The sequence below is a fragment of the Monoraphidium neglectum genome (genome assembly GCF_000611645.1).
Source record: "Monoraphidium neglectum strain SAG 48.87 unplaced genomic scaffold scaffold01569, whole genome shotgun sequence".
In the NCBI taxonomy this organism is placed as follows: Eukaryota; Viridiplantae; Chlorophyta; class Chlorophyceae; order Sphaeropleales; family Selenastraceae; genus Monoraphidium; species Monoraphidium neglectum.
In genome coordinates, this window is record NW_014012059.1 from 2966 (window position 1) to 13151 (window position 10186).

At 63.8% G+C, this 10186-nt stretch overlaps 2 protein-coding genes across 2 annotated transcripts in view; one reads left to right on the forward strand and one right to left on the reverse strand.

The window, feature by feature from the left end:
• The window catches only part of MNEG_8328 (transaldolase), a gene marked incomplete at both ends in the record, with an annotated part of 4769 nt that extends 976 nt beyond the window's left edge, over positions 1–3793 (reverse strand). Inside the window, 10 exons of the mRNA XM_014043198.1 lie at positions 108–281; positions 609–691; positions 931–1063; positions 1328–1439; positions 1718–1880; positions 2154–2229; positions 2459–2551; positions 2912–2962; positions 3059–3169; positions 3740–3793. Of these exons, the coding sequence (XP_013898652.1) occupies positions 108–281; positions 609–691; positions 931–1063; positions 1328–1439; positions 1718–1880; positions 2154–2229; positions 2459–2551; positions 2912–2962; positions 3059–3169; positions 3740–3793 (1050 nt within the window). The remainder of the gene's footprint in view (positions 1–107; positions 282–608; positions 692–930; positions 1064–1327; positions 1440–1717; positions 1881–2153; positions 2230–2458; positions 2552–2911; positions 2963–3058; positions 3170–3739) is intronic.
• A 3704-nt stretch (positions 3794–7497) lies between these two features.
• Positions 7498–10147, forward strand: MNEG_8329 (hypothetical protein; the record flags this gene model as incomplete). Its single annotated transcript, XM_014043199.1, has 6 exons — positions 7498–7516; positions 7645–7787; positions 8036–8228; positions 8395–8615; positions 8974–10047; positions 10142–10147. The coding sequence occupies 6 exons, from the start codon at positions 7498–7500 to the stop codon at positions 10145–10147; spliced, it is 1656 nt and encodes a 551-aa protein (XP_013898653.1).
• Positions 10148–10186: the final 39 nt, after the last annotated feature.

Genomic DNA, 10186 nt, shown 5'->3' on the forward strand with positions numbered 1-10186 from the left:
CACACACACACACACACACACACACACACACACACACACACACGTGCACACGTGCACACACACACACACACACGTGCACACACACACACACATACACACATGCCCACCTGGTCCAGCAGCTCCCTGCCAGCCAGCCCCAGGCCGTCGTTAAAGGCCTCCTCAGTCACAGCCCCCAGCGGCGCCACGTCATCGTCGTCGCCCAGGGTGTCCGGCGCCAGCGCGCGCGGCACGCCCTCGTCCTCGTCAGCGGAGGCGGTGGCCTTGAGGCCGGAGTTGTAGCCCTGGGCGCGGACGGGGCGGGGCGGGGACGGCGGGCGGTTGTGTTGCAATAGTGTGCACCAGCGGGCGCACGCATGTGTGTGTGCGTGCGTGCGCACAAGTACGTGCGCAAGAGCAGAAGAGCGCTGTTGGGGTGGCCTTGCGACGTGCAGCTGCCTGGGCAGGCGCCGCTGCCTCAAAACGCAGCGCCAGCCCAACCAACCGCAGTCAGCTGCCGATTTGTGCCCGTGGCGCTGTTGCCACCCCACCCCCGCCGCTCGACAGCCCCCCTGCTCCGCAGTCGCCCCCGCAAGGCCGCCCCGCCGCCGGCCGGGGCCGCGCCCGCGCACCTGCAGCGTGGGGCTGGCCTCCAGGTCGGCCATAACTCGTGCTGACAGCACCAGGTAGTCGCAGCCCGCCAGCGCCAGCGCGTCTGCAAGGGAACAGTTGGGGCGAGGCGTGTGTTGGGTGGCGGTGGGTGACGGGGCGTGTGACGTGCCGACGGGCGGGCCGGCAGCAGTCCCGCGCCAGGCGACCCGTGTCGTGCGCCGGCAGCAACAAATATTCCTTGAAGCGTACTTAGTCGCGCCCTGAATAGTTCAAGTGCCTGACCAGCCCAGCACCACAGCCGGGCAATTGCGTCTTTGAATTGCCCCGCCGCCGGCCACCCACCGTCCTTGGTGCGGATCCCGGAGGCCATGACCTGCGTCTTGGGGTGCCGCGCGTTGACGTAGCCGTACAGCCGCCGCACCAGCTGCAGCCCGGGGTCCACGCGGCTGGCAAACCCGCTGTCCTCGCGCGGGCCCTGCGGCAAGTCGAGGGTCCGGCAGGGTTGACGCGCGCAGCACGTCATGGCGCGGCGAAGCGATGGGCAACGTCAGCAGACGCCGGCCCGAACTGAGATTGCCCAAACAGATGGTTTGCGGGGGCGAACTTGCCCTGCCCTGTGCCTCTGCCGCTGCGGCGCCCCAGGCCTGGAGCCCCTTTGGCCCTTGAGACGGCTTGTTTGCGCGTCACAGCAGGCCGCCGCCGTCCGTCAGCGCTGCGGCCACAGGGGCCTGGGCCTCACGTGGGGGTCCCTGATCACGCCGGGGTGCTTGTTGTACCAGTCGCGCGTGCGCCCCACGTTGGGCTGGATGACGCTCACGCCAGCCTGCGCCGCCGCGATGCCCTGGATCAGGCTGCGTGCGCAGGGCCGGGTGTGGGGCCACACGCATATGTGTCAAGGTTGAGCGGATGAAAACGGCGACAAGAGCGAGGGGACCAAACCAAAACACTCACGGCATGCTGCTTTCTCGAAAACACGCATAGCACATGAAACACAAGCAGCTGGCCGCGGGCCTGTCCGACGCGTCCACCTGCGCCTTCCCAGCTGCACCGCCCGGCCCCCAAGCCGTCGAGCGCAGCCCGGCCTTGCAATCCCTCCGGAAGCCGCCCGGCAGCTGCCCGAGCCGCGCACCTGTAGATGTGGAAGACCTGCGTGGCGGTGCCCTCCGCCTCCAGCGCCGCCGCTGCCTGGATGCCCGCCCACGTGGCGGGCACGCGGAAGATGAGCTTGCTGGGGGGCACTCCCATCTCCTGGTACAACGCCAGGATGCCCCGCGCCCTCGCCACCAGCGCGTCTGCGTTGCGCGGGGGAGGCGCACGCGATGCGGCAGCGACGCGGCGGCGTGGAGGGTCAAAGGAGGGGGGTGTTTGCTCAGAAAGCAGGGCCAGCGGCGTTGAAGGTAGGAAGGAAGGGGCGCACGCACTCAGCTGGCGCCGCTTGCGCCTGCCGCCGCGCGTAGCGCCGGGCCGCGGCCTCCTCTGCCGCGGGGCGCCCTCCACCAGCACTGTTATCATATTGCCGCTCATGATCCCATGCCCGCCGAGCTGCATCCCCCCGTGCCGCCCACCCTTGTCGTGCGCGAGGCGCGGGTCCAGCTCAGTGGCCACGCGCCCCTCCACCTGCTGCGCCAGCATGCTGCCAACCTGGTGGGGACGAGCGGGGAGGGGAGCTTTCACCGTAAGGGGCGGGGGCGGCGGGGCTCGACAGGCAAGTGCATTGCTTTGGGTGTGTGCTTGCGCTCGGGTGGTGGGGCTGTTGTAGGCGCGCACGTTTCGGCGCTCGCACAGGCGGCCTGGGGCCTGCTGGTGGCCGCATTCAAGGGGCCTGGGGTGATGTGTAAAACCCCGGCCAGCGCAAGTGACGGCGACCCACGTTTGCGAGAGCCTTGTCCAGCTGGCATGACGCGCGCTCCGCGCCCTGCAGCTGCAGGCACTTGTCGTATGTCAGCGAATTCTCGATGGCATTCTGCGCGGAAAGAATGGCGCAAGCAGAGGGGGTGAGGGGTGCACCAGGAGGGAGGGGTTTGGGGTGCTGCTCGGTGCAGAAGGGGAGGGAGTGGGACGCAGCGGGGCGGCGACGGGGCGGCGCGGCGTCGGGCGCCCGCACGTGGCCGTTGGAGCGGGGGTTGTCAGGCGAGGCGCGCACTGCCCGCGTTGCGGGGGGCCGGTGCGGGGCGACTCAGCGCCACGCGGCTGTTCTGACACTGTAAGATCCGCGACGCCGGGCTGCTCGGGGTCGCTGAGTTTTTGGGGGTCTGGCAGGTGAACATGATGCAACCTCTGTTGCAAGAAGTGCTCGACAGATCAGGAGGGCAAGCTTGCTCACCATGAAGGGCTTCAGGCCTAGCTGGCCTGATGCCAACACTCCCTTCAAGACCTGTGGCAAGTTTATCGGCAAAACATAGATTGGAGGGATGCGAACATGGCCAATGGAGGCCTGGTGAGGTGGCGACAGGCGGCTGGCGACACTCACCTGGGCAGAGACGGTCGCCGCCTTCAGCTGCACCGGCGTCTCCAAAAGCAACGTGTCGGGAACCACGCTTGACAGGCGAGAGAGCGCCTGCAGCTCATTGGCGCCGATACGCTGGCTTGGGGGAGTGTACACGGCAGGGGCAGAACTAGCGCTGGCCCGGCACACAAGCAGTCCACGACGCGGCCGGTGGGGGCAAGCCAAGGTACCGAAACTGCCCTGAAGGGCCTGCATTATTGCTGCGACGAGAAGTGATCTGGCGGAACGGAAGGAAAATGCGCAGCAACCCAGGCTGTAAATGCGTAAAGAAGCTCACAAAAAATTCTGCTGTGTGTTGTATAAGTGAATGTCATCCTACAATGTCCTCCAGCGTCGTGAATGTCCTCCAGCGTTGGGCCGTGGGTGCTGACGAGGAATCCTGCCGTTGCTGCCCGAAGAGTCATGCTCGTTCCGAGCCTCTTTGGGGCGGCGGAAGCGACATTTTTTGTCATCAAAGATCGGCCAGTAAGTTCAGGAATATCCGAGTTGCTCAATGCAGACCGCTCCTTTCCACGCCGCGGAGCCACTGTTCAACTGTCGGCGGCAGTCGCTCCCCCCCTCCCTTCACCTTTCTGAGTGCAGGAGATGGAGAAACGCGAGCCTGTCCCCCAGACAACTGCATCACGCCAAGATTGAAGCACGCACCGCCGCTTTGTATACTGCGGCCCCCAGCCCTATAACTTGCAGTGCGAACCGCATGTTTAAGGGACAAGGTCTCGACATTGCAGCAAGTGAACCTGCCCTTGCACGCATCTTTCAGCAGACGACGGACGATCCACTCGCTTGTTTGCTTGAACGAGCAGGTGGCTCAGTAAAGATTATGGCGTACAGTAGTACACTGCTGACTGGCGTGTGAGTGAGTTCAATTGGCCACACAACCTTTGCATCACCAAGCCCTGGTACAGTACCACCTGTACGATCATTTCTGATGGGTGGCTCTTGTGTCTCAAGATAGCCAAAAACCGCAAAGGCCAGCTGAGTCCAAAGTCACATGAGCCGTATCAGCTGCGCTCAAACAAAGCCCTGCGGCTGACAGCCTACGGTGTGCTTTGAGCACGTGCTGGTGATGAAAACATGTTGTGGGCTAAAATGCTGAAAGCAGTTTACGCCGTGCCTTGGTGATATGGTGACTTTTCATACAGGAGTGAAGGCAGCCCGATCCAGAGGCCAATTGCGCACCGGTCAACACGTCCCACCTGCAAGTTTGGGGACTAGTGAGGTTCATCCCTTGATGTTTGCGTGACAGGGCAGGAGTCGACGGCCGCTTCACAAAGTCATCACACGCGGAAAACATAATGGACATCCTGATAACGGCGGGGCCAGACAGTCGCTGGATGACGGGCCTCGCGGATCTGCAGAGGCAGGTGGGGACAAGTGATGCACATGGGCAATTTCTTGGCACCCAGCTTCGTTTCCCGGTCACCCAGCTGGAATACGGTCAAATGGAGATAATCCTTGATACCGGGAGCTGAGCGACGTGCTCCAAAAGCGTTATGTTGCATTATTCAAGTTCCTACTGTAGCACACTCCTCAACTTGCCTGTGACCTCGCTGTAGATCACAACTGCGCGCCTATTCCGTCCGGGCTCCTTTGCTGCTGATGAGAATACGATGTTTAGGCATCTGTATTTGAATATCAAGCTTTATTGAATTGTGCGCTCTACATGTGCTCCGATGATTTGGACTCTCCCGCGTCAAGACCGCGACCTTTCGTCTCGCGACCTGTTGCAGCCTCGACTGGGTGCCCTACGCGTATGATACAATCAGGTAACCTACTCGAAGCAATTGGTGGCATGTACTCGCAGCTATTCGGCATCAACCACAAAGGGCACCAAAGTTGGAGTCTGTTCATCACTTTTTGGAGTTCAAGGGCCCGTTGACATCTGCTTGGCGACCCGATTGCTGGAGATGTGCCTCGCTTCACACGCAGGGTGGCTTTCACGAGCACTCATGTTGCTGTTTGTTACTCCCCTCATGGGAAACGGATAATTTTGACCATCAGTGATCGTGTCAGACCGAGGTCAACCACGTGGTGTATCCGTACCTCAAATTCGCCAAAGTTGCTCAATGTGATGCAGCCAAAAGTGACACCGTCCCTTCGCAGCCGCAGCCATGGCAGCTGCTGCCACTAGGCACATGTGCTGTCTGCTGCTCAGCCCTTCTACAGTACAGCTCGCGCATATAGCTTGTACTTACCGCTGGAGCTTTGAACCTCATCAACCCACGTCCCATACATTCCTCCACTCGCGCCGCCTTCTCTACTGCTTGCAGCTCCTCTCCTTGCACCAGGGCCACCAGCACCGTCGAGCAGTGCGCCATCGGCAGGACCTCACAAATTGCTGTGGGTGCCGGCCAGCGGCCCTGCGTTTGTCCAACGCACGTCTATTTCTGAAATTGCACAGACCGCATGCTAGCTGCCAGAGATGCTACTGGACAATTGCATGGCACCGCTCCTTAAGCCAGCCGGTCTAGTCTGGTCCGCCTTGTGGCTGTGTTGTGCTGCTGCATCCCGCTGCTCTACGTAGGCTGCGGGTCAGCTCCTCATCTTGCAGGGTGTACAGGTACAAGGGGTCTTCCTGCGTAATGTGGTCATGGCATATCTTGGATCCAGAAGTGCAGGTCCAGCTCAAATATGTTGCATCTACAAAAATTTCAGTTAAATGCATCAAGTGATGGTGCTGTGGCTTGCGTCATCCTGTGCATGCACGTTGTTTCTTCTTCAATCACACGCACACAGCGCAGGAGATCATATCGCGCCATCGTGTCACGGCCATGCGCTGACTTGCGTGCTTGCCGCATCTGTCCCCGCGTTCATCAGCTCGCTGTGCACTGGCATCCATTCATCACGCACGACATCACATACGTATGCAGCGTGTGCAGGCCGCCAGCACATACAGCTGCTGCCACGCCACGCCTCTGGCAAGAGGGACCCACCGCAAATGCAGTCGAGGCCAGCCAATGAGGCCCAATAGCCTGGGACAGCAACAGCACGACTGTTGAGCAAATACGTTGCCATTGAAAGCAAACCGGCTTAAAAACTTCAGGACAGGGCTAATGCGGGTCTTGGTGCATGTACGAAGCTACAGCTCAAACGTCCCCTTCCCTTATCTCTTCCACCCAACTGGTGAGGCACGATCCTTCCCTGCTGTGCTGCTTTGTATTGACCCTCCTGCACCAGGGTCCTTTCTAGCAGGGCCAGGGATGTCCGAAGCAATTCAGAACAGCTGACATCAGAGAGGTTTGCAGCCAATTGTATTGAAAGTACATCAGATTTATCGCAGACTGTGCACGCGTGTGTGATGGCGAAAGGCGCGCGGCACCTTGACTCGAGCAGCGCTGTGAGTCTCACCAGGCAGGGCCTGGTATCGTGGCTCCATATCGAGCACCACGTCTGGGCAGGTTTTACGGCCAAACAGGGTGAGCGACTGCCACTGTACAAATTATGTTGAAACGTCACATGTCAGGTAGGGGCACGCCAGGGTGGCAAAGCAAAATGAATTTGCCGCACGCCAGTTTGTGGATTTGCTGGTGTGAATCAATGGAGCAGGGCAGGATGGGCTTACGAGGTGCGCTCGTTGGGGTTCACCGTCCCGGTGGGTGCATGCGCGATGCGCCGTGCAAAGGTGGGGGTGACAAGGTGTCAAGCATGCCAGAGGAGTGCATCACTGCAATATCAAGAATCATATGACAAAACATGGCTGCCGCCAGCTCGCCTGCAGGTCTAGCGCTGAGCAATTTATATGTTTATACAATAGAGCTGTCGTGGACACTCAGATACAGCCCAGACAAGCCACACAAAAGCCGCTACTTGACAGTCGTGGCTCTCAAGTGCAGGAAAAGTACGTATATGTATTTACACTTGGATTTGAGGGCAATTGATGCGTGGCCGGTGGGGGTAAGCGTTTGTGTGCAGCACCGCCGAGCGGCGTCACCAGCAGTGCCGCCTTGTGCAGCGGCTGTATCATACGTTGCTACATGTGAACCTGCAAGCTACGTGCACCTGGACTGTACTCTTTTTACATAGTCTCTGTGTGTTGACGACTTCACAATTGAATTGATTCAACGTAGTAGATCACCCAAGTGCCTACAGGCCGCGGTTATCCCTTCACTTAGAAATCGCGCCCGATCTAAAGCGTCATATCAAGAGCTTTTCGCGCCCTACACCGCGCCGTCATGCCTGCTCCCTGATCTCGCGGCTTGATGGCAGCAGCCAGTCTCTGAAATTTGGTAGCACGCCCGTGGTGTGGCGTTCAGACTATGCGTCACTCGGTGAAGGCCGCTGTGCTGCTGCAGCACTGCGGCGGTCATGGAACAGCGGCCGTCAGTGTAGCGGCAGCGCCGCCAGCAGCAGCGGCAGGGCTCAGCACCTCCGCTGCCGTGGCGGGTGCCGCGGTGGCTGTGAGCATGCAGCAGGCGAGGCCTGGTGAGCACTTATCTCAGTTGCTGTAACACCTGGCCCCCAGCGACCCCTGCTTGCGCCGCCTCCATCAGTCCCAGCTGTGTTTCTGGCTCCGCCGCACACACGCGCCCCTGCACCCATCCGTCCCGCAGCCCTGCTCGGAGCCGTGTTCCCCGGCCGCACCCTCCTCATTAAGAAGCTGCGGAAAGCCGTTGGCCCCAGCCCGGCGCAGCTCGAGCAGCAGCGGCAGCAGCGGCTGGCGCAGCGCAGCCAGGAGCAACTGGCTCGCGCAGAGGTGGGGCACCAGGCGCTTGCTGCGGCGCCGCCATGCTCGGCAGTTGGGGCCAGGACCTCCCTCTCAAACGCGGTGTTTCAGATGTTGATCAGAAATGCAATGGCATCATCGTGTCGACGTGAGGAAAGTGTGCTGCACCGCGGAGCAGCTGCTTGCGTGAAATGTCGCCACCCCTACCCAGGGAATGCAACCTCAACCAAGGCTGTTGCCGCAGCAGACGGCCCTGCCGCGCCCCCTGCCCGTCGCAGCTGCGGAGCACGCGCCGCGAGGCGTCCCGGCGTTGGCTGGCGGAAGTGGTGGCCGCCGCGCAGGGGCAGCGCGTGGGGGAGCTGGTGGCGGCGCTGTCGCGGCACGACCAGCTGTGGCAGGCCAAGGCGGCCTCTGTCGGGCGCGGCGGCGGGGGCGGCGCAGGTGGGGAGCGTGTGCGGCTCTTCCGCGGCGGTGCGCGGACGAAAGCCCCTCTGCAGTCGAAGGCGGGTTTGCGGCAGCGTTGATTGCAGCCGCTGTTCTGCTGCGAAGCCCCCTGTTTCCAGCATCCCACAGGACCCTGCCCGCCCCCATAACATTCCATCCCTGCCCCTGCGCCCCCACCTGCTCCACCCGCCAGGCGCGCGGGCGTCCTCCCACCCCGACCGCCCCGGCCTACCCGGCCATGCAGCCCTGCTCGCCGCCCGCCACCTCGCCGACCCGCGCCGCGGCGGCAGCGCGCGCCACGCGCAGGCGTTTGTCGAGCTGCTGATCGAGCGCGGGCAGGTGGCGCCTCGGCGGGCGCGGTCGGCGGTGCACGCGGTGCTGCAGGCGTACGACCGAGAGGGCGACCTGTCAAAGGTGCGTTTTGGTTTATTTTGAACCTGGAGGCCCGCTCCTGTGCTGCTGTGTGTCAGCAGGGTTGCGGCCAGCATGCAGACCAGCTGCCACGCTGACCTGTGTCGTGCAGCGCATGCAGCGCTTGCAGCGCATGCAACGCTTGGCGGTGTGGGTGGATGTCTGTATGCACCTTCCGCTCGGCGCTGTGCAGGCGGCTTGGGCCCCGCCTGATTGGGCCGCTACATGCCTTGCACTGTCCGCCCGCCCACCCACCCACGAGCATCGTTACCCCCCTCCCACACAGATTCCCACAACCACACACACATACACACATACACACACACACACGCACACGCCACCCCCCCCACACACACACCAGATGGTCGCGGCCGCGTCCCGCATCTATGACACCGGCGACCCCTCGTCCCCTTGCCTCATGCCGGGCGCCAGGCCCCCCCCCTCGACCCTCGCCCTGCTGCTGACCGCCTGCGGCCGCGCGGGGAACGCCGACCTGTTGGCTGGGGTGTGGCGGCACCTCGGGCCGCGGCACGGCGCGGAGGGCGCGGGTGGGGGCGGCAGCGCCAGCGCCGGTGATGCGCCCGCGGCGGCGCCGATGAATCTGAGTGTGGTCAGGGCCTATGTGGAGGCGGCGGTGGAGTGTGACATGCGGGCAGCCGGCTTGGCGGGCGGCAGCGGCGGCGACGGGTGGACAGACGCCGACGTGCACACGGCCGCGGGCGGCCGTCGGCGCGGCGCGGGGGACGTTGGGCGCGCGCTGTTTGGGGACGGTAGTGTTGCGGAGGCTCTGTATGAACTCCAGGACTGGGCGCCGCCCCGACGGCAGCAGCACCAGCAGCAGCAGCAGAAGGACCCGCAGCGGCGGCAGCGGGAAGCGAAGGGTGGTGGCGGCGCCGCGGCGCCCGTGGCGGCGGCCCCTGCCCCGCCGCCGCCGCCGCCGCTGCTGCCGCCGCTGATCTCTCCGCGGGCTGCGCTGCCGCTGCTGCGGCGCTGCAGCAGCGTGGCGGACGTCGACGCACTGCTGCTGTCGCGCCTATTGCGGCCCGGGGGCATGTCTTTGGAGCACCTCCGGCGCTTTGGCCGCCAGCGGCCGAGCGAGAGGCGGGCGGACGGGGATGGGAGCGGCGGGGCGCTCGGCGCCGCAGTCATGCGAACGGAGGACCCTTACCCTATTTCTGAGCTTGTGACCATGGCCCTGGCCGCGCAGGCGGCAAAGGGGCCGGCGGCGGCAGACCAGCAGGCGCAGCAGCAGCAGCAGAAGCAGCAGCGTGATGGCGACCAGCGCGGGCACGGCGGCCGGGCGGCGGCCGCAGCCCAGGCCGCGGCGCGGGCCGGCCAGCAGCCCGTGCTTTTCCCTCCGCGCCTGCCGCCGCCGCTCGCGGCCGCGGCCGTCGCGGCTTACATGCGCTTCGGCGCGTCCGCGCGCGCCGCGGCCGTCGCACGCGCGGCGGGAGGCTCCGGACTGCAGGACCAGCAGGCGCTTGGGCGGCTGATCGCGGACTGCGCGCGCGCCGGACTGCTGACGCCAGCGCTGAGCGCCGCGGACGCGCTGCGCGCGTCGCTCTGGCGCTCGC